This window comes from Anser cygnoides, chromosome 18, assembly GCF_040182565.1.
Source record: "Anser cygnoides isolate HZ-2024a breed goose chromosome 18, Taihu_goose_T2T_genome, whole genome shotgun sequence".
NCBI lineage: Eukaryota > Metazoa > Chordata > Aves > Anseriformes > Anatidae > Anser > Anser cygnoides.
In genome coordinates, this window is record NC_089890.1 from 7,823,639 (window position 1) to 7,848,192 (window position 24,554).

The 24,554-nt window shown below is 38.2% G+C and overlaps 1 protein-coding gene across 3 annotated transcripts in view; it reads left to right on the forward strand.

Moving 5' to 3' along the window:
• The window catches only part of FOXN1 (forkhead box N1), a 41,424-nt gene that overhangs the window by 2,851 nt on the left and 14,019 nt on the right, over positions 1 to 24,554 (forward strand). For 2 of the 3 annotated variants that reach the window (XM_048067943.2, XM_013201343.3), the window contains exons 2-4: positions 17,780 to 17,928; positions 19,789 to 20,292; positions 22,233 to 22,343. In XM_048067943.2, coding sequence (XP_047923900.1) covers positions 17,806 to 17,928; positions 19,789 to 20,292; positions 22,233 to 22,343 — 738 coding nt within the window. In that variant the 5' untranslated portion in view covers positions 17,780 to 17,805. The remainder of the gene's footprint in view (positions 1 to 17,779; positions 17,929 to 19,788; positions 20,293 to 22,232; positions 22,344 to 24,554) is intronic. The other variant, XM_066979874.1, reaches the window with a different exon arrangement.

Below are 24,554 nucleotides of genomic sequence, written 5' to 3' on the forward strand. Positions count from 1 at the left end.
AGTTAAAATTTGAAAGCAAGGTGGCGATTCTCAAAAGCCATGCAAGGCTGAAAGAAGTCGGAATAGCACGGGTAGGAGCACACAAAGAAACCACCACAGAATGGCATCATTCTGCCTGCCCTAGGAAACAGAGCTGTGAGGTGCTGCTCTTTCTTCTGAGTCACTGCTGAATCAATGCCCTAACATGGCGCTGACAACAGGATGCTGCTCACGTTAAGGACTAAAACCTAAGTTGTTGTGGCAAGTTCTATTTATCAAAGACACCCTGTCACTTTTAATAAGATTAGGGGAAAACGAAACATTTTGCCATGTTTTAAATATAAATTCAAGTCATGCCCTCATAGTCATAGCCTGCTGCTCTTCTGCATCACTAACTGGCTCCTCACCCCACAGACTAAAGCCCGAAGATTATTTAGTTTTTTTCTTTTATTCAGCTACATCCTGTAAAACAGAGCCCATTTTTGCACCCCTCTTGTGCATCTCAGTCCCTGGTCATACATGAGACACTAGCAGTGTTTTCTTCACAATGCCCAGAAAGCTCAGACCCCTCGCTACAACGCAGCATGCCATGTTGTCTTGCAAGCAGCCTCTTCCCAAGGACCTATATGTCATTATTCTTTGCCTAGTTGACACTATTCTTCCTTCAAATCAACGCTTACAAGAACCACATACTCTAAGCAAATAGTATAGAATATATTACTATTTGTTTTATTTGCAATGCAAGACCTTCAGGTTGTCCACAGAACAACCTTATCTTCTGCATTATACCAACGAGGTAATAGTGCCTAAGATTGTTATACGTAGTTTACCTAAATTTCCCAACATTTTCAAATAAAACCTGCATTCTTTGTGCCCTGTTAAATGTTGTGTAAGTATTGAAGGGAGCTGCTAAACATGCGGTTAGTAAAGTGATCCCTGTAGAGCCTTTACAAATCTCAACAGTGTCTTTTGAGGCTTAGTTAATATATGTAAAATCATTTTAAGATGTTTGGATGAGACAGGGCTACTGCAATCCAGAGCATTATTATCTTTCTGTTGGTGAAGTGCTCAGAAATGAATGAAGCATATAGGGTGAGGTTCCATCAGTCATGTAATGAAGCTAAACATGCTGTCATTTTAACCCAATTTGTTTCCCTCTGTACTGCTGCCTCACCAGTTTGTTAGAGCCTCTCAAAGGAGCTCATCTAGTGTCAGCTTACAACTTCCACACCTAGCCCGTACTTTACTCCTGGAATGGGTAGGTATCCCTGCCCTGCAAACTCCTAACTGCTGGTTCAACAGACCTGCCAGGACAGGTCCCTGCAACATTCCCCTCTGTGGGCAAATGGTAGGATGCCAGAAATATTAGACAGGAACCTGTTCTCCCAGGAATGTAAGTAATTCATAGAAGGAAATAATTTACTATTTTCCCAGCTGGAATAATTAAACAGCTAGGCACTGTCCTCCCAAGTGCAGAAAAGAATAATAGCAAACCAGAGGGGGAAAAGAGCTGGAATGTCCTTCAGTATGAATTCCCTCCCAGACTAAGCAAGTTTAATTCTGTGAATCGTTCCTCATAGGACACATTTTCTAGGTTCTGACCATTTTCACTCTCTCCTACGGACTCCAGATTGGAGTCCATTCTTTTAAAATGTGGTGACCAAAATTGGACACCAACCTTCAGCTGATGCTTTACCAACACCAAGAGGAGCTAGCATCCTAAGTCTCACCGCATGCACTTCTGTAAGCACCTCATACCTGCAAGCATGTCTGCCTTTTATAGCCTTCTACATTAAAGCATGTTATGGCTGATTTAGGTTCAGCTTGTGACCCATTAAAACCTCAAGATCTTTCTATGCAGAACTGCTACCTAATCACTTGTTCTCATTCGCTTTCTGTGAGGTTTATTTTTCCTGCCTAGATGTTGAACTTAGTTATTGTTGAACTGCATTTTACTTGCTTCAGATCATTTTTCATGTCTCCTTCCTCTCCCGTAAATACACATGCAAAGCCTTCTCTCTTCATGCTGTCTCCAGGTTGGATCAGTGTTCCTCTCTAGTCGATCACAGAAGTCATTAGTGAAAACACCAAGTAGCATCCGACTCCTTTACAAATCCACTCATAACACACTTCCATTCTGACACCAGTTAGTAACTACTCTTAATGCTCTTTTCCACACAGCGTTACCTCCTCGCTGCTAGAGTTTTCTCTAAAATAACATTTCTTGGTTCACTTATGAAAATATCATGGAAGACGGTGTAAAAGCCTCAGTAATGTCAGGCTGTATTATGTGTACATCACTGCTTCTTCCTGCAAGGCTAGTATACAGGCAAACTACACTCGTATGACAATTGCTCTTATGGCTTTTACTTTTGTCTTTATTTCCTTAGTTTTGTTGTTGTTGTTTTTTACTTAATTTTATACTTTCTCTGGGAATTGAAGTTAAATCGGCTAGCTATAATCCTCTCGTACTTTCTAGTTTCAAGACAGGTGCTGTATGTACCTCCTTTCGCTCTTCTGACATGGCACTCATACTCAGTGAATTCTCAAAGACTTGCAGCTCTGTCATTACTTCAGCCGATTCTCTAAATTCACAAGAATGAAATTAATTAGGTCCACTGAACTTGAAGACGTCAAAAAGCCTCAGCCTTGTCCCCTGGGAGGTGAGAACAGATGTATTCCTCAGTGCATGAGATCAGAGGCAAACACCATTAATATTCCCAAATTTCTCATACTCTGACTTGGCATTGCCCCGTTAGTTTTCCATTGTGCTTTAAGGTCACTAATTAATGTGTGCCCTACTTTTCCACTCAGGAATGGTTTGGGGCTGTTTGTTTTTTTTCTTTGAAATGCAGAGTGTCTGGAGAACACCTGAGCTCCCGTATGGGTTTCGGGGTCAACTTTGTGATATCTGAATTTTGCTTTCTTAAGACGCAAGAAATACCATTGTCAAACACTTTTATAAGAACCTTTTAAAGCACGGAAAAGTTACATATTAGGACTAATATTTTCAAGATTAGCCATTAATGCAAAGTACTCTGTTCAGGGTAGCCTGCGCATAGTCTTCTGAGCAATAATGCTACTTATTTAAGACTATGGGAATTTACTGTCCAGAGGTAGATACCAGTTCAGTCTGTAATCATGTGGAAAAATTCTTTGCATCACAAAAATTTCATTCAGTGTTTAAGACTCACTAGAAACCTGGTAATGGCTTCCTGGATTTCTGTCCAGCCTCACGCAGCGAGAGCACTCTGCGGCCTAGTTTGACGAGCATTACCTAGCAGTAGTTTTCAGCAGACAAGAGCCAAAAAACAAATAGGGGACAGCTTAATTCAGTCACAACTGTTCTCTTTTCCTCCCTGACCCTGTAAAAATACAACAGGGGACTGTTTTCGACAGGGAAAACAAGCCAAGTTTACCTATGCATATGCAGAGTGACTCAAAAGGACTGCAAAGGGGACTGCAATATTTGGCGTAAGGTAATGGTGCTCCTTATCGTTTTAAGTCTCCATAGAAAAAGTCATCTAAAAAAAAAATCAACAAAAATAGAAAAAGTTTGAGTACAGGTGAATAGAAGATTTTCCCACATACAAAGACGCTATCAAGCTAAAAGATTTAAGAAAGAATAGCAAAGAAACATTTAAGAGAGAATGAAAATATGCAAATTGGAAATAAACTCATGATGAATCTGAAGGTTGGATGTACCAGCAGTGAACTCCTTGAATTTAACGATGTGGATAATCAAGTCTTACCATCCTGTAATTCTTAAGAAGTGTACGATGGATCTATCATACTTGCTTCTACTTTAGATACTACAAAAATCAAAGTTTTACCTTTATTTCATGACTGCAAATGCAAAACCAGACATTCTTGATGAAAATATATATATATATTTGTGATTCCTGTATAATTACTATTTCAGCAGGACTGAGTTTCTCACAAGATGTAGGATATATAAAAATTACAGTAAGAGAAGTGATAAGTGGCAATATTTAACTTGAGAGGAGAGAAAGAAAGGAATGATTTACAGAAAAGCAAATAAAGTAAACCCATATGAGGAATTCTTTTGCCCTAGTTTAGCAAGTCAGATTCGATGACGCATTCATTAGTGACATTTAAGGTTCAAGCAAATGTTTTTTGTAACAGACACAGGCCCTAGATTTCACTGTCGGAAGAAATTAGGCATGTGCTTTTTATTTTTTTAATCTGTTTTCCTGCTGATATTCTTCTCTCCACTTCATCCCAGCTGACCCTGCTTGGAGCAGGGGGAGTGGGACTCGATGAACTGAGGTCTTTTCCAACCTCAGCTTCCCTGCGCCTCCATGAAGCTTTCCAATAATATCTCTGCTAATCAGATCTTGCTACAGATCGGAAACAACAGCTGTGAAAACGAAACACCTCATAGGAGAAAAATGGTCTTTGACCATAGCATGGATCTGCCGTGGGAAGCTGCGGCCACCACGGGGCAAGGTGACAAAGAAAGCCAGGCACGAGGTTGCTTTCAGTGCTGACTGGCCCCTTCACCAGCAACAAATGACTACGGTTGACAAAAGCTGCTCGTGCAGGCTTCGTCTCACACAGCCTCAGATAAAACTAACCTCAAACGCAAATCTTTTCCTTGACTCTAAAACTTGATCCACCATTCATAACCGATAGCTATCGTAACACAAAGCTCTGGGCTCAGTTGGAAGAAATATTACTTCAGAGGGTTTAAATATGGGAAAGCAAACAAAAAAAAGTCTAAAATAAAACACGTTATTTAATTGTATGACATTAATTACTTTGGGAATAAATATCTAAGCAGTCTCCGAGCAGCATGTTCTCTGCTCAGGACCCTATTTTCCCTGCCTGACTTTTTTCCTTCCATTCAGTCTGTACCTCCTCTATGTTCTGTACTTGTATGACTGTTTATAGTCCCCCAAAATACTATATTATCAATTTATTTTAAATCTGCTTAGTTCATCTAAAAAGTTAAAACATCACAATGAGTAAAGAACTGTGTAACACACAGAGGTATTTGAAAGCCAGGAAAATTTTGAGCAGTTGCTGCTATCAATGTCAATAGAGATTTGTGGTTCTTTTTTGATATAAAATATAAATATAATTTAGTATCTCAAATCTTTTTTCCTCCTGAAGTTACCATTCTGAGAAAAGAGTTAGCAATAGTATGAAAACATACCTAATGAATATTCTTTATCAACTGTGCTTTAAGCGTTGGAAACAAACACCTATAAAAAGTTTAATTTGCATTATTTTTTATGTATAAGAAAGCAATGTTTTTTTGTAGTATGTTTAGCTTTACATCCTCCTTTAATGTGGTTATCCCCTTAGATCAGCTCATTATCTTTTATGTACCATTGAAATATAATATTTTAAGAGAAGAAACGAGCATAGTTCCAACCTCTTGATATCTAGCTGCTCCCAAAAACATAGGATTCCACTTCAATAGTGGCATTAATTTTTCACACTAAGGAGAGGACAGAGAAGATCTGTTACAGAGCACAAGTGCCTCAGAGTCTCTGTGCTTCCTAAGCTGCTATGATGATATATGCGTCACATGCAACAGAAATACAGGGGGAAAAAGCAGGACATTTATGATTTGTTTAATTTTAGCCTTTTTCTTGTTTCTAGTTGTCATCTCCATTCATAGCTTGATAACAGCATCAAGTATACGTAATTCAACACATTTGCTTAAATGATGCTTCCTCAAAGAAACAGTGACTTTTTACTGCTAAACACAGTTTCTGCACACCAAGTTTTTGGATGTTTGCTCCTTCTGCACAATTTCTTTCCTTTATTCCAAGCGTGCTATTACGCTATGTCTAGTGGTAAGGAAATTTCTATTTTTTAAAGTTACTGGGGTGTTCCTATAAGCGAGATGTAGGGAAGAATGGGCTACCCATTGTGTGACATAACTGAATTTCTCCTACAAAAGCTGTGAACGTCAAGCTTTCTAGTTTCCATGTCTTGTTTCATCTAAATTTTATTTATTTATTTATCAAAGAAAATGCTGTGCTGTAAGAGATTTCAGTTAGCCACAGTTTGGGACAAAGAGAAATAAAAATATATGTATAGCATCAGTTATCAATAAAGGATACTCGCATACCCTGAAGGACAGACACAAACAGAATTAGCAATTTGTAACAAATAGTCGGAAGTAAACATGACATTTTGAATACAAACATAGTTCCTGAAGGACATCCTCTATTGCTTTAGATATTCCTTAAAAAGCTGAAATATTTCAGCGTGTAAGAGACTACTGTCATAGCCTCCATTTCTTAGATAAGCTATTGACAGAATACTTTTGAAATATAAACCCTGAAGAGACAAACCTAAGCCCCCGAAGAAGGGTATGCATGCCACAAATTTGTGTATTTTCAGAGTGTTTTTTGCTGTGCACAATCAGATCATGGCCAAATATATATGTAAATTAGTATAAAAGCACATCACCTTTCACAAGTCAGATAGCCCCCGGTTGAAAAGTTTATCCTAGGTGAACAAATTACATTGTTTTGTCAAAATTTCATATCAAGCATTCAAATCATGCTGGCTTGAACAGTGTGTTTTTAAACAAGCAAGAACGTAGAGAACTGAGGAAAGAAACTTAGCTCTGTTTTGCTCTTCTTTTAGAGGACACACAAAGCTTAAAGAACTTCGCTAAAAGAGTTAAAAAAAGCATAAATGAAGAAAATCAACTTAAAATCAAACAGCTGTTCTCGATACTTTTGCTTTTAACAGTTAAGAAGAAGTGCTTATGAAAGAGAAATAGACTCTAGGAATAAATTAGGGACTGGGAAAACTGGTGGGTGTAGCAGAGGAATGAGTCCTTGGAACGTGGGGAGGGTGAAGTGCAAGAACAAACACCGGTTACTTTACAGTGAGGCAGAGAGAAGGTTAAGTGGGTGAATGAACTTTGGTGCAATTTAGTCTGTCAGATATGGCAATATTTACAGTTTTAGGGACACTTATGCTGTTATCGTAACTTCAAATAGCGGTGATTTTAGTTGTGCATATTGTTTTATAACTTTCCTTGTTTTCAGATCTTTTTTTTTTTTCAAATGAACTTCTTTTGTACTTACATTAAAAGAAGAAACTATATTTCCAGAGCTTACAAACAATTGTCATAACCGTTTCTAGGAAGTTTAACACCTTCACGCACAATTTCTTGTTTCGTTCACCATATTAGATTTGCTTTTCCTTCTCCCTCCTCCCCTCTTTCAGCCTTCCTAATTTCAAGTCACTTGCATTTCATGTTGTTCTCAGCAGTTATTCCCTCTTGAAGGATTAGCATATTTGTATGTTACTCATTTTGCAAAACAATGTCAGGCCATATTTCCCCATAAGGTTCTTTAATCTCCGAACTGCCCCTCATTTATATTTCTGTCTGGCAGGCTGTCTTTTGCTCCTTCTGGTATTCCAAAGGGGATGCTTTAAATTACAAAACTCAGTTTTCAACTTGATGCCAGGGTGTGAATGACTTCGTAAGCTGGGGGTCAGGGAAGGAAGGGGTGGGGATAGTCAGGTGTTTGCCTTTTTATTTCTCCAGCCTAAATTCTCTCCCCCTTTTCCCTAACTTTGGGGAAGATATTAAACTAGATTGTTTGCATCTGCTGGTAGGTAGCTGTGTTTCTCTGAAATACATCACCTTTTACACTGCAGAGAGTTCATGGCATTGAAATGTGTGACATGCATGGTTCTATGAGTTTAAAATAGCGTGCAATGCTGTGCACTTGATACTGAAAAATATCTATCCTGGGTGAAAGCAAAGGCCTACCTAGGTCTGTTTCCAGCAATGAACATGACTCAATGCCTGGAGAAAAGCATGGAAACAGAGCAAAGTTTGCAACTGGAGCTAGTGTCCATATATTTAATAAGCCACAAAGAGTCTCCTTTCTGTGAGCTTGTCCCTTGTCAACCATCCCTTGAATACATGCAATTATTGTTATTATTACTTTTTAACATATATCTACAGCGGCCTGTGGTAGGGGCTTGCACCTATGATTTAATACATCTCTCTCATTTTTTCACCATCACCACCACCAATCATATTTTTTCCAGCCCTAAGCCCGCTTGCACATTCCTGACGTGAAAGTTTTGCAGCCCTTTCCTCAACCTGTCCTCTACAACTGTCTCCTTTTTCCCTAACAATCGTTAGCATTTGACTCCTGTTAGCATTGAGCTGATGTTTTCAAGGGGCTATCTGTAACTACTTTTTCTTGAGTTTTAATAGTCAGCTAAATGCATTTTTTTTCCTTAAAAAAGGATCGCTTTTTGGCAAACAATGTTTTTGTGCTTCTCTTTAGGTTTTCCTATAAAGCTAAATGTCCCATCATTGAATCTCATAAAGTCTTTCTGTTGTTCCTCCCACTTAATCTCCACCTTAACTATTCAGAATAACAGTACCATCAGCAAATTTATCCTAGTGCTGCCCATCTCTTTTTGCAGGTTGTCTGTGAATACATTAAACAACAGTCTCAGCAGACCTCCAAAGATCACACCTCCTTCCTTGTGAAAGCTGAACACTCAACTTTCATTTTCTATCTTTCAACCAATTACTTTATCCATGCAAAGACCTCTTCTGCAGGTAGATATCTGGGATATCAGTGGCTATTTAGTTCCCTTAAAACCTTGTGATGAAGTATTTAGCCAAAAGCTTTTTTTTGGTAACCTAAGAGTATTATCACAGCTGAAGTTCCCTAAACCAAGTTTGCTGAGGTCTTAAAACTAAGTTTGTCAGCCATGATTTCCTTTAACAAAAGTCATACTGATTGTTACCATATATATCAAATGGTATTTATTCGTGTGCCCACTATTTCTACCCTTTAGAAGGATTATGTAAGAGACTTAAAATATATATATTCCTCATTTCTACCAAAGGGATCAGTTTAAAAATTTTAAATCATATTTATTAGTTCAGTTTGTGGAGGACACCTTTTTTCTACTTTTTTTGTTGTTGTTATTATTAGGATAACGAGAGGATCTTTTATATTGTTTCTAACGTTTCGCTGTACCAGCAAAAATGGAAATATAAATGTACTGGTATGTCTCTTTATAATGATTCCTTTCCAGAAAAAGACCCAGTACACCTGTTTGAAATACTTGAACACGCTACTCAGTATTGACTGCTGCATGTATAAAACCAAAACTTAAGTTCTGTGGACAGAAAGCTATTGCTAGGACTGGAGGGTGGGTTCCCTCCGGAGAAATAATTCCTATTCTCCATTACCTCTTCCTCCATCTTCACTACTTTATACGCAGCATTTTTCATGCATGCCTAGGAATAGGTGTCAGCAGAATACATCACTCCAAATCAGCTGTGCTTCTATGAGCTAGCTGAATTAGTTACTAGTTGCTAGGTGGATGCTGAAAGACCTTTGATCTTAAGAAGACAAAGCAGGAGCCTGAGCCTTTTTTTTTTTTTGTGTGTGTGTGTGGTGTTTTTTTTTTTTCAAAGGTTTCCCCAGAAACTAAATGCTTGAACTAGCGCCGCGTTTCTTCTGGCTGCATGCAATTTCTGTTCTCCTCTGAGAGTTTTAGAGGCCAGCGTATGTTAGACCGCATAACCCAGGCTGAACACGTGAAACAAGTACAAACCACGGTTTGCGCTGATTCAGTTTAATTCAGTGTAAAACTAACAGAAACTGTTACAATGAAAACCGTCACTTACAGACTTAGAGCAGCTCTGCCTGCTGGCATCAAGAACTCAAACCAGAGGGTAACAGGTGAAATCCCTCCTTCTATACATAAACAGGCATTTTCAAAGCAAAAACCCCCAAAACACTTCAGTTAAACAGCCCCTGGGCTTGGTTACCTGGCTCTGCTGTTCCCCTACTTAACACATCGCTGCTCAGTGAATCAGTCATTCAAAGCTGGTTTTTTTTCTTTTTGTTTTTTTGTTGTGCCCTTTTTTTTTTTTTTTTTAACATCCTCGGCTTACGACTGTGCAAATAAGATTCCCAAATCCATTCCTCAGATCAAATAAAGGTAATTACAGAGCTTACTGTGGGCGATTCCCAGTGGGAGGGTGGGAGTGGCCACGGGTGGGGCTGCAAGGTGAATACTGTGCATGCACAACAGAGAAAATGGGAATGCACCACGCCCGTCATAAAACATGCTGCCACAGCCAGCAACAGAAACCATTAGGGTGGATCATCATACACACCTTCTCATAAAGACAGAAAGATGGCATGAGATCCCAAGATGAACTCTCAAGTCACAGGGAGATGAGCATGACTCACCGAGAAAAAAGGAACGTAAAATAAATTGTGAGACTACTGAAGGATCTGTGCTGTGTGTCCCCCACGTTTCCCCCGTGTAATATTTCCAGACAGGATTAATAGGGCACATCGCATTCCATACAGCCCTAAAGCTATCAATAGGTAGTTCAAGGGAACATTTTACTATTAATCATTATTATTACACTAGCACTTAAGAAGCAAGGAACAACAGGGCCACAACATGTTATATGTTGTGTACGGAGTACCTGACAGTTCCTGACCCACGTTACTTACTATGCCCCGCGGTGGTTCTCAAATTTTTTGAAACTTTAACCAATCTCATCTCCCAGCATTTGTCTTTAAAGCCAACTGACATTTGTGTTTCAAATAAGATTTAATGGTGAACTCTAGAAATGAGATTTTTAATAGAAAATAGTGTGAATAGCCTGTAGGCTACTTTGGAAACCAGAAACTAGACTAGCCATAGCAGAAGGGAAATGGATATAGAATTTATCAAAAGAACTAATAATGTGATGGAAGAAAGTAAAGTGACGTGGACTTTCATTGCAGGGAGCAGGAAGGAAAGAGGATGGATAAATACCTAGGAGGAGACAAACTACAAAATGATAGGAGAGAGGGACACTGAAGGGAAACGAGGTGATGTGAAACAGGGCTACAGAAAAGGTAAAAGTGAAGAAGAGATGGAGAAACTATGAGGGACAAACGCAGAAAAGGAGAGTGATGATTCCCCAGTATATTCTCCTAGCTTTCAGCAAACTGCAGCTCATGAACTTTTGAGCCAAAGAAAGTATCTGCTTATCTGCGGTTCAATTTTATGTCTATAGCTGCTTTACCTTTGCCTCTTCCTACAGATTTTTATAAATCATTGAACCGATGGCTCTGCTGCCCATGCATCTGTACGCTGCCACTCCCCGGATCTGCTGCAGAGTAAAACTTCGCCCTGAATTCAGTTACATACTTGCTACGATCAGCCCATGAACACTCTTTGCCGTTATCTCTTGTGCTAGTTCTACCTGCCAACCAAGTCGGTTATTCATGAAAGAATCACAGTTTCTGTATCATATTAACTACTTCAGCTCTTGGAATCGAGTCTGACTTCATGCTTAGATGTCTAGTGTAAAGCAATGAAATTTCATACTGCTCATTCAGGAAACAGCACAATCATTCATCCAGAAAATAGGACAGAGTATGCAAAGGATAGGGTTCTGAAAATACCATCAGAGTTGCACAGCTGGTAGGGAGAGCTAACGTGTTTTTTCATTAGGTTAACTGGTGTAGCTGGAAAGATGCATCGGTGTTTCTATGAAGAGCAAAACGGTGTGGGGAAAAACAAGTCCAAATGACAAAGCCATTCACCTTCTTTGCTAAAACTTTCCCATATTTGGCTTCTGTTCCATGAGAAGTTCCCTTTCTGCTGACCAGATTACTTCCCTTTTATTTATTAAGAAAAACAGAAAAAATAAATCTCATGGGCTCGTTATTAAGAAGTATTTTTCAAACAAAGTTACACAGGCAACTTTATAAGCATGCAAAATCCCTTAACTGGCTTATGTCTGGTCCAGGAAATGCACAGGTTCTGTTGACTAAAGTGGCAAACTCTTACAAAACAACCTGTAAAACCATGTTTTCTCATTCCTTTCTCTGAAGCCTGATTTTGCTTATAAAGCCCCACATGGAATAACTGTTTTTAAATCTGCATCAATGAGATCCAAAGCGGCTTTGTTAAAGACATAAAAAGACAAGAAAACTTATTTTTGTTTCCGCATGGTTATATCTGATGAAGTATAGAAGTTTTTAGATAAAAGTTATTAAAGTGGTAATAACAATGGCTAACTATGAAATATTGGTTTCGATCCCTAAAAAACTTCCTTTTTTATGGCGAGGAGGGATGCAGCAAGAGCAGGAGGGATGCAGCAAGAGATAATTAAATTGGTTCAACGCCTGTGAGGGACTTTTTCTACATCCAGGGTTTCCCAAGTGACGGGTCTAGCCAGTCTAGAAAAAAAGTGGAATTTCTGACAGTATTCTAATCTCAGTCATACTACATGAATTTCTGCCACGCTTTCTATTTCTGCACAAACGAACAGTTTAGCATAAGAGACAAAATATGTACCCCAAATGAACAGGATATGTAATGCAGCTAAGAAGAAATCCTGTGATCTACTTTTTTTTTTTTTTAATTTATTTTTGTCTGTTGCTGTGCACCTGGAGAAAATCTGTTGTGTAAACACCTTGGTGTGAATACTACACACAGCTTTGGGCCTCCCCATCCCACCAAGGAGTTAGCAGAACTACAAGTTGTTCAGGGAAGGGCTGCAGGTATTATAAAAGGTCTGGCACGGCTGCAGAATGAGAAATGACTAAGTAAGCTTTTGTCTGGAAAAGAGACAACGGTGAGGAGGAAAAATATAATGAAAATCTAGTAAATCACAGAGTCCTTTGCAGGGATGAGCAAGCTCTTCTTTCCTCACGGCGGGCGTCATAAGTAACAGATGGAGGATAAAATATAAACTAAAAAGAAAAGCTAAAATTCTGATGTAAAGATGGGAACCTGGGCTAAGGACCACAGTGACACTGGCTAAATATTTTACTATGTTTAGCCATGCAAAGGAACATCCTGGATCTGCCTCTTAAATTGTTTTTTCTATGCAATAGATTTAGGACAAATGCCTTTTATTTATTTATTTAAGAGTTTTATAAGTGCATTTCTATAGCAGATTAAACACCTGCTGCAAACACTCCACTTTTCTCTCCACCTACCAGAAAGCATCAGTATGTTTTAGAGCTCCTAACTGCTCTCAGCTGAGAGCTTATCTGAACATGGTGGCAATTGCCCTGTGTCTCTGTCCTGTACACGGCGATCATTTCATGCTCAGCATTGTCCGCAGGCAGCCCTTAATGTTTTTAGTGGATGACACTGCAGACCACTACACTGTCTATCCCTGAAACTTCTAAGAGAATTGCTACATCCAGGCTTCTCATTTGTGTTTTTTTTTTTTCTTTCTTTCCCCATTTGTCATTATATCTTCTTTGTTTCTAGCGCTCAGTCCCCTTCAGTAATATCTATATTAGCTGTTCCCCAACAATCCTAATTTACTACTACTACACGTGTATGTCATCAGTTGATTTACTTTCTCTCAAATCTCGAATGGAAATAATAAATGACATTAGAGTTAATCCTAAACTCTGAAGTACCCCACTAGACAACTTGCTCTGCTGAGATTTATGAAATTGAGTTGATCATTATTCTAGTCAGCCATCAGTTCACATAATGAAAATCAAACCCAATCTCATAAGACATTATTCCACAACCAGATCTAATTGAGTAGAACCTATGGAGTTCTGTAAATAACTCCCTGCTTGTAAACTCATCCAATAGTGCAGCATTCACATTATTTTCAACACTCCCAGAATAACTATTGTATAGGAATTCGTTCATGTGGAGAGATGTACCATCAGGCAAGCTGTAATACAGCTACAGCCAAACCTTACTCCCTCCCTGAGGGCAGCAAATACACCCCATGTAATATAATGCAGAAAGGGTCCCATGGTTGCAAACTTTCTTCACCCACACTTGAGATTACGGCTGCTACAGCTCCAATGAATCAAGATTATTTTCCAAATACTCCAAATAAACATGAAGAAGTTATTTCAAGAGACAGCAGGCAGTCTGAGTGGGCAGTAACCACTAATTAACCGTGAGAGAATTAAGGGTAGAGCCCTCGAATAAGAAAGCAAAAATAGCACAGTTAAATGAAAACAATTTCCAAACAGATCTAAAGTCAGAAAAGGAGAAAATACAATACTTGAAGCACTGCAAAAGCCATCCAAGTGTCCTATAATCAAGGTCTGATATGTACTAGAAACAGAAGCAAGAAGACGGTAAGAAACTGATGTGGCAAAACCACAGTGCAGTGCTGTGTTGTGTAGATTGAAATTCTGCTCCTGAAAATGTTTTCTGAAAGCAGAGCAAGCCCTAATGACAAGAATGTTACAGATCAGCAAAGGAGTCACAGCTATCACCAACTGTGATCCAGCACAAACTTGAGCGTTAATATATCAGGAATAGGCTTAGAAAGAAGGGCCTGTATTCATTTTAAGCAACAAACAAAAAATCTGATTCTCATTAATAGCAACCTTTTCATCTGAAGAATTTCCATGTAAATAATTACACACAGAAAAATTCCTGTATACTTGGGAATTTTTAGATGCAAAACTGTTGTCACTTCTGCAATATTGGGAACTTGGTATTATCGGGGGCAGATTTTTAAGTAAAATCTGAAAAGTGGAATAGTAAAACTTGATGGTTTCTTTCCTCATAAAAGTCAGAAAAAAAAAAAATCCCAAATAGCTGCTTCTTTCCTGCACTGGAAAGCACCAGTGTGATTTGGAGAGGAAAACGATGATTTACTGCTTTGGGGAGGGGGCAGAGAGGACGAGAAGATCACACAAGCCAGTGTCAAGCGAGGATCAGTACGCTGCCCGAGGCGTGCACGCAGTATGAATTACGAATTGGGGAACATCCAAACTCACCTTCCTCTCGTGAAAACTGATCTCAGCCCCAAGGGGTGGAGAGGGCATTTACAGTAACATACAGCATTTAGAGCAGCTCTGATTGCTTAGACGGCCCAGTGCCGAGCTCTGGTGAAGTGTATCGCCGGCAAAATACCCTCCAATGGCCAGAAAAGACACACAAAAAAGGATTGTTTAAACTATGGATCGGTGCCACCAGACTCCAGCCATGCAGAGCTAATAGATCAGCTGCTGCTGCCTTGCTCATCCAAACGCTCAGCTGAAGTTACAGTTTCTCACTATTTTCTGTTTATGAAGATAGTTATCTTATCATAGGAGCCCAGGATTGTCACGCAACATTTACAAAAGTAAAAATGACATAGGTGTGGGGATAAATGGTTCCAGCTACATCTGGGATAATCAAATTCCCTTTTCCAAATCAAAGCATCATTGTTTTGTTTTACAAGCCCTACATCTAGGCAACCCACAAGTTTCTTAAGTTCTCAGTAGCCCAGTAACAGTTGCATGACTTTATTGCTAACGATTTGTTGTAATCCTGGCTATCGACAACCTCCACTGACCATAATTTCTTCTCTCTCAGAGATTTGTCAGTAAGGGGTCTGAATTCCCTTTTCTAAAACCCATATCAACAATGCAAAGCGTTTTGGATTTTATATATATATTATTTCTGCCGCACAAAGTCAGTTTCGCTAAGGCACATTTTAAAAACAAACCCCCAAAGTTAAAGAAAGATAGCGGCAAAAATTCCTGCAGTACATTAACTGGGCAGTTTGAACCTATCTATCCCCATAGCCTGCTGTGACACCTATCAGTGAACGTGAAGTCACAAATGGCTTTCAGAGTGAGAAGTTTGGACTCTGAGAAGAAATGAGAAAGAAGTACACGTTTTTTTCCCTCGCAGCTAGACATAGCTACAGTTTATCATTCCTATGGTAAGGGTAACTTGGAAAGGCAGTTATTAATGAACTAAGACTGGTGCTGTCTTACTACGAAAACTGAAAACAGCACTGGAATTGTAGACTTTTTTTTCCTCTCATGTTAAATATTCCTCTGAAATGGATTCTCGACAAAAGCATTAAATAATCACCACTAAACACAGGTTATCAGCTTGACACTGTTTTAGTACAAGGCTGCTTTTCATTTATTACTCAGTAAAACACTTTCACTATACAGAGGAGATTTATTGTAATATTTACATGGCAATAAGACCCCTCCTTTCCTATCAGCTTCCCTGAGACAGCAAAATAAAACTCAAACAGAACCTGGCAAAAGTTTTGGAAGGGAATGACAATAATCGTTTGGTTTTCGTGGTCCATATTGTATTAACTATCCAAATAACAAGGATATATTCACTTTGTTTCTGACCTGAATTAGCCCTTTAGCTAATGCTTTTTGTCTGGTTCTGTCACAGATCTTCGTGGTAAATGTAATGGGAACAGAAAAGCTCCAGACATTATTATACTCTGCAAAGAAGCTTTTTGACTTTCCCATTTTCTTATTTTCATTAATCCGATTTTCTTGAAACCAAGCTCCTCCTTTTTTCTTTCTTTGTGACCATTTGTCAAATGTTTCTTGCAGTGCAAAAGCCATTAGGCAAGAACTGTAACTGTACAAAAGCTTTTAATGAAATTCTAATGCTTAAGACCACAAATTAGGCAGTTGGATTGAAGAATTGCAATATAAAAGAGAGGTCAGATACAGCTTTATATAACCTGCAGATAAGTTGGAAACCTGCTCCAAGAGAGCAGAAGCGTGGAACATTTACAAATATACACACATAAATATACCCAAGTTGTCAGTTTTCCCACCTGCTCCTTTCAAGATGAGCATCAGTTATAAGCACATCACGTCAGCCTCCAGTTAAGCTACTGGGAGATGAGCCTGTGCCCAAGACGTTGATGAACTTTCACTAACATCATTTTTTTCCTGATATACTCAAGGTCTCATAGTTGATTTCCAAGCCTCATTGTGCTTTCTCCCCTTGGGCTGTGTAGTCTTACTCATCGTAAATATAGATTTCTCTTTGAACTATAAAGGCAAAATAGATTTTCCACATTTTTAAGTGATGTATCTTTGTTAACCAAACCTAATAAACCCCTTAGTTATTTACCTAACAGCCATTTAAACATGTGGCAAAGACTTTGTAAATTAACTCCTGAAGTGCCTTTTTTTCCCTAATTTATACACCTGAGATCTAAACCACAAACACAAGACATCTTTACAAAAGTACACGCTTGGTGTGTGATTACGTGCAAGATATGGAAAAAGGATGCATGTTGTTCCTTTGCACTTTCACTGTAAATTTATGGTGAAAAAAAAAAAAAAGACTAGGAAAAAATATTGGAAAATAAAACTCTAGACGTATAAATTTATTAATCTTAGTCTGAAGAGTACCACCAGATATGTCTGAAATATCCAAAGATTGGGAACTTGAGACGAGACATAACTAACAAAAATAGGTATGGAATGTTGAAGTTATTTACATATCTCAGATACATTAAATCATGCAAAACAGAAGGAAAGTGCTGAACAGATTGGTAGTAACAAAAAAAAAACAGAAGGAAAAATAAAAGTCAATAGTACCCATCAGTCTAGGTAACGATAACAACAAACCGCTTTATTTCATATAGTCCCACTGAAAGCATTGAGAGTTCATTAATTTAACAGTATCCCAATAAAGCAATAATGCTAAATTTGCATAATCCCAAACCAATAAATTTTCATTAATTTACAAACTGACAGAAAAATATATTTAAAAAATAATATTTTAAAAATTATTTATAAAAATATGAAAAAATAATATTTTTAAATAATAATAATCCATACAAGACTATCACATCTTCATCGTAATTACACCTAAACAACACTTCTCTGAGAACTAGAGAAAAAATTTAAATGTATTAGGAATTCTGCAGGTTACGTTATTGTCTAGCTGGATATCTACTACTGTCTAGTTCGGTAACAAGATGGTTTCTTTTACATTTTATGTTTAAGACAATGTTTATTGTAATTTGATTTCATTATAACAGGATTTCTATCTGAAGTGGACTTGGTAATGGTTTCACTACTTCAAGATCAATCTAATATTAAATTTTCTGCTTCGGACACTCTGGAAAGGGACCAACAAGAAGACTTCATGAAGACACAGGGGGATTCAATATCCCCAGTTCAGCAAACTGTGAGTAAGATGGCCCAGTTCGGTTCTCTTTCCTCAGAGACACAATCTCGGAATATTTAGTAGCTGCTACACTAAATCCCAGCATGCTTAACTGGCAGCAAAGTAAACACCGAAAGTTTTATTTTTGAAGAGTAGAAATCTTATTTAGTGTTCTGAGTTGATTTTAAGCTCCATGGTCCATTTCCCATTTGATCCCTAGTAACTAAAAGTAAACAGATATAACAAAAAGTGTTTTACTCAATTCCTATTACATTTTTTTTAAATACTATTATTTTAAAAACAAAACAAGCAGTCTAGCTAGATATTAATCCAGTGAAAATGCTACACTTAAAGTAACTTTCGTCCTATTTCTACTTAAAATGTAAAAATAATAATAATAATTAAAAAAATACATCAAGACGTTCTGTCCATTCCCTGCCAGTGGAAAATATCTTGCACTACAGAATTCCTTCTGACTCTTTTGGAATCAAGCGATCTCTCTCCTGTTGCCTTTATATTCACCACGCTTACCTTTCATAACAGAGGCACAACTAAGAATGTTGTGCTTTTCTGCCTTACTCTGACAAATTTATGTAAACCACCCAGTTTATTATTTTTCATCAGGCAGCAAAATAACCAATGTTATGCTTCTGTTATGAAAGTTTCAGGTGGAGAATTGACAGCACTGCTTTTCATATAGCTTTATATAACTAAATATAGGTGCTTTTTTAATTCTCATTTAACATGAGAGATCACAAACACACGCACTAGAACTATAGAGATGAGCAAGGAATTTATGAAGTTACAAACTGAGCAAATTCGTGTTGATGTGAGACGCCAGAAAGTGTCACGAGGTCAGATTTGCTTTCTGCAGGAATCCCTGATAGAACAAAGTTCCTAAATTAATATCTCTGACCCACAGACCCACGTGCGGATGAATGGAAAAGCTCTGCCATGTTCCACTCTGCAGGTTTTATGGGTTTTATGCTAACTTCCCTTTGGGACTTCTTCAAATCGGGTTCTTCCACGAAGGCATATACTCCTTTACCTGTTCTCCCAAAACACTCTAAGAGCAAGTTGGACTTAGAGATGGAAGGGGAAAAGGGGACTATCTGATAATCCAACCTGGCTTTTGGTTCATCACAGGGTATTATTACATTTTCCCCTTCATTTCCCCCCCCGAACAAAATAACCTGCTCTTGACTTAAGCATGCGTTCTCAAAAGGCATCCGAGTTGTTACTCATCCTTGATGTCAGGAAAAATATGCATAATTTCCAAGCTGAATGTGCTCAGCTTCAGGATCCAGACACTAGTCCTCGTTAAGCCTTTCTCCTCTAGATTAAAGAGCCCTTCAGTAGCTATTATTTTCTTTTTGCTAAAGTGCAAAAGGGAAGGGAGGAGATGAGACAGGAAGAAGGTTAAAATGTCTGCCTAGAGCCTGCATGTCTCAGAGAATGAGTGTGGCTATGTTAATGAAAGGAAGTGATGTAACCAGCAGCATATCTGGCAGCTTGTAACACCATCAGAGAATGAGATCAAGCCTATTTGACTAAACTTGTATAGGACAAGATTTGCACTTATCATATTCCTGTCATTTAATCTTTCATCACTTGATCATACATCATCTTTTCCCTGAAACTGTCAGATCAACTAGTCAAAAGTTGCCTAAGACATCCTGTTTTTCCCAGATAGTTGCACAAATTAGGATTCTCAATTCTTTTATTAATTTACCTTTGAACAGTTTTGGATACCAGGTGACCAAAAAACCTTTTAGACCTTTCAGGGCTTCTCTGTATTTATTGTCAATAATATAATTTTTAATGTACTGGAAAAATACTTGTTCATCGTAATCCTAAATAAATGCCAATAATTCCTTGCAGGATAATCCCAGTTATAACTGCCAAGCATATGAGTCGGACGGCAGGACAGAAAGGAAAAGTTCAGAGTCTTCTCACAGCCCCAGCCCTGCTTCTCCAGCCCAGGATCAAATTCATGGGAGATACCCTACAAGCCAAGGAATCCACTGTGGCAAGAACAAATTTAAAGTCTCCTTCAGCGCTGAGAAATTCAGGCGGTACAGTTACGAGGAAAGTACTGTAGGAAATTATGACAGGTTTCTCAAGAGCAGCAGAAACCCCTTTCACCCTTACAAGAGGCAGATCAGTGAAGATGTCTTCCAGGAAGCACATCAAGCCCTCCCACCAGAAGGTCCACCTTTCAAAAATGCTAGAAGCATTGACTGTTTTGAGGGTCTACCGGGATCTACGGGCCCTGACGAGTCAGAGTCATTTCCAACTCACATTCCTAACATCTCCTCCGAACAACCATGGTGTAACAGTCTCCAGTACAGCACCCCAGGTCAAGATCACAGTTCACAAGTCATGGTCAGTATCTTTTCTACGTTTTTTCTCCTGTTTTCAATGCCAAAATTACGCTTTTGGAATTATTTTCTTATCTCAATGTAACTACACAGACATTTGGTCTCCTTTGAAGTTACAGGCTAGAGTTCAGGATAAACATGTACATTTAATTGTCAAATCTCTCTATTTTACTGACTTTCCCTACTGAAAAAGTCTTCAGAAAGATGCACAGGGGAAAGGATTTTCCAGTAGACATGAATGTTAAAAATTCTAATCCTCCCTGACAACAGGTTTATATCACTGTCAATCAATTAGCGTTCTCAAGGAACAAAAGTTCACAAAACAATGTTTCAAGCACAAGGACACGTGCATCTAAGAACGCATATAGATTTGTTACAGCACCTTAGCTGACCTGCGCTTTTCTTGGCATAAATAGAAGAGAAGCTCTAAGACATCAATCCTACTTAAAATTAAATGCAAGGTCTGTTTGTGGTATGTAGAGTGTAAAGGTACAAGGGGTAGTTCAGATACTGGATAGAGGCAGTCTAGGGAAGCACAGAGATCCCTGAAGAGAAAGGGAAATCACACTCTAGTATCTCTACAAGCTATCTTTGCTGCAATGCAAAGTGTAAAGCATATCTTTACAATATAGTGCAGATAAAAACCAATGACTACATCTGCCAGGAGAGGGCCCTAACCAATGGCTCTAAACTGGTTGTGACACAAAGAATTCAAGGATTACTGAAAGGAAGAGGGGTTTAAAAAAAATTAAATAGATTAAAACAGTTTACCAGGGGACAGGGGATGTTTTCAGATTACATACCTGCAGAATGAAACTATTCGAGCTAAGGAGGAAGTTGATCTAAATCTCTTATTTCCTGGATGAATAATGTATCCTCTAGATCAGATGAGTCTAATGCAAAACCTGTAATCAGTTTATGAAAATATATATATATACACACCATTTTCTTCCCAAATTCCTGAGCTGCAGGATGCAGAGAATGTAAAGCTAGCACCACAGGTGGCCCTATACAAAGCACCTCTGACTACTCAGGAAAAGGCTAGCTGCTTCTTAATGTCTCCAGTAGTTCAGTTATCGTGCAACTTCAAAGCTCTTAAATAGCTTATAAGCTGCTGGCAAGTTGATATTTCTGGATTAAAAAAAAAAAAACATCTTATGGTCACCAAAATAGCACGGACAATTGTCACTACTGGACGTGACATTTGCTTGATGCTAGGATATCAAATTAAAGAATATCCCGAGTTGGAAGGGACCCATAAGGATCATCAAGTCCAACTCCTAAGGAGAATAAGCCCGGTAGGCACCCCTACACTAATCTATACTATAAAAGAAATCATTATGGCCCTGCTTTGAAACAGAAGTTTTAGTGCTATGTGTTCCTTGAAATAAAATGCCCATGTGCCCATCTCTCAGGAGAGAATTCCTAGCCACAGTTGTTAAGTTTGGGAGGCAAACTGAAGTCAGTCCCTAGGCCCACGGAGAAGGGCACTACGTAATAAACACCGCGGGGAATGGTGTGTTTAACCACTTACCCTCTTCCTAATCACAGAACTTCAGTGATAGCTTGAGTTACTGACAGCCCGCAAGATAAAATCAAGGAGTGGGGAAAAAAAGGGGAGAGACACGTGCACACTCAGGAATGAAAAGTGGAGCATGCAGTTTGTGTATGTGGGGGAAAAAATAAAACTGCAAGTGACATTTTCTGAATTGTTTTTCTGTATGGAATTTGAACTGGGATTTCCTTTTTAAAATCAGTAATTATATAAATGCAAGAATGTTTCTTCCTGTACTCCACTAGAGTGTAAAACAGATTCTGTGCAAGACTTATTGTGAACAAATCAAATCCAAAGAAGTATGAAGCATAATGTATAAATTGATGGGATTATTTTATTTTAAATTGAGGTGTTTTTTTCTAATAAGGCCTTCCCTAAATATTTTCTAGCAGGATTCAGACATCAAGCTTAGGACATCCCCACTGGAAGGGCAGCCGGGTTTGTATTGCTATCAGCCTCAAGTGCAGCAGATGTATTGCCCCTCACATCCTTTCCATCAGGTCAGTACAATATGTAGAAAAGAAATGCTGTATTTCTTGCACTTTAATAGTATAGTACTTACGGTAATAATTCAAAAAAGGTAGATGAAACAATACCTACTAAATTTGTATTTGTGGATTAGTTTGTGTTCATATACAGACATTTTGTTTACGACAATGAGATCTCAAGAGAACCATACCTAAATGCATTTTAAAATGGTCATTCAGAAAAAAAATAATTTGTAAAAATGGAACTTAGTACTGCTTATTTATATTTTCACCATTTTGCTCAAGAAAATTGGCTTTGAAAACAGCTAATTTATTGGCATAGCCATTTACTGCTGTATAACTATTGGCATTTCAGGATCCCAGGGCATTTACTGTGTTCTAACTTCAGAATAAAATATTAAATATGTAACTGTATACTTATAATCTAGATCCAACGTAGAAAAACACTTTTAAAGCAATGATGCTCACTCTCTTTTTGCTTGATGGCACACAAATCTCTTTTGCAATCTTTTGACTGTTACATCATCCCCGGTGAAAGATTATTCAGCTGAAGCATAATTGAGTATAATGCTGATGATGCATGAGAATGCACGATATGAAGGTTGTTCTTCCGTAATGTAACTATATCATTAATACTTCAGATACACAGGAGTAACTGACACAATGCTTTTCCACATGTGTTTGGAAGTCATTTGAATATGTGTCAGTTCTTATTTTCAAAGCAGCATGCATGTAGTATCTTTGTAAAATCATACATACATCTCTTAACCTTAAATGTGATGCTAGTACACATTTATAGAAGTTTGTGAATATAGTCTACTGAGCTTTGAAAATTTGACATACAGGGAGCGTATATATTACAAAAAGTCATCTTCATGACTCTTACATGTCTTTAAGTGTTTCTTTATATGTAAACATAGATGATGTTCCATGCGTTGACATTTTCCTCTTTTGTGCTCAAGTAGTGTACAAAACTTTGTAACTCTGTAATGTACAAAATTTTCAGCAAGAAAGGTGTTTGGGGAAATAAAAAATTATGCTTGAAACACTCTTAAAAAAAATAGTTAAGGTGAAATTAAGGTAATGACTATTTTTCAGATACAAAGGTGGAAATAACACAACTACCAAAACTCATATATATATATATACAAACACACACATACACCAAACTCATATTTATATATAACATTTGAATATAGAAGCTCACACTTAAGTTAGGACTCTTGAGATCCACTGACTGACTGATATTGCGGAATCAATTGTTCCATCTCATCCAACTTGTTCAAGAAGCATAAAAAACATGACTAGCAGAGCAGTGATGTAAAACCATAGAAAAACAAAAAGATTACTGTGGGATATTTCATTGGGATTGTTAATTCATATGGTGCGACCAGCCTGAGTCATTGAAATACTAATCATACCATTCATCCCAAGGATTTAGTCCCCAGTGATGAAATATGTATATATATCTGTAAGTTTATTTTTGACATGATTTTCTTTATGAGAAAATTTAAGTAATATCTGCGTATAGATGCTGAATGACTAAAGAACAAGAATGTCCACGTGTAGGAATTTACGACCATTGATAAAAGTAAATTACCCATCACAGATAACCTCTTCAGAATTATATTTGTAAGAGTTTTGTAAAACATTGCTAAGGAAGAATGAAATTACTCCGTACACCTGTAGTGGTATTCCATGTTTTTTAAGCTCTGCGTCTCATGCTTGTAAATCCCCTACCTGTCTACTGAAATGTAAAGGGAGGTGTCTCATTGTTATAAGACATAAACACCAAGAGAGGAAGAGTAAGACTGCGTAACTGTATCAGTCACTGGGAGACCTTCAGGGACTTAAGGCCCTTCTGAACCTCAGAGAGTTCAAGCCATCAGCAGGGTGGCATGGCAAAGCAGCTCAGCAAGCCCCCTCAAATCCTACAACTGTTTCTTCCTGCTCCCTCAGCCTTGGACAGCCTCTCTTCACTAAGTGGACCTTGCATTTAAATCAGATTAACTCCGGGGCACAGAGGTTCACTTCAACTACTTGTTTGTACAACACTTTGCACAAGGGCAGACCAATGTGCACAGGGCATCCAGGTAGTGCTGAAGGCCAAATAGTTTCAATATAAAGGGCTTTTTATATCCACTGCTCTCCTTGGGTAACCTTGCAAAGCTCTGGAAGCGTACAGAAGCTTAAATAGGTGTGGGGAGGCTAGAGAATAACCTC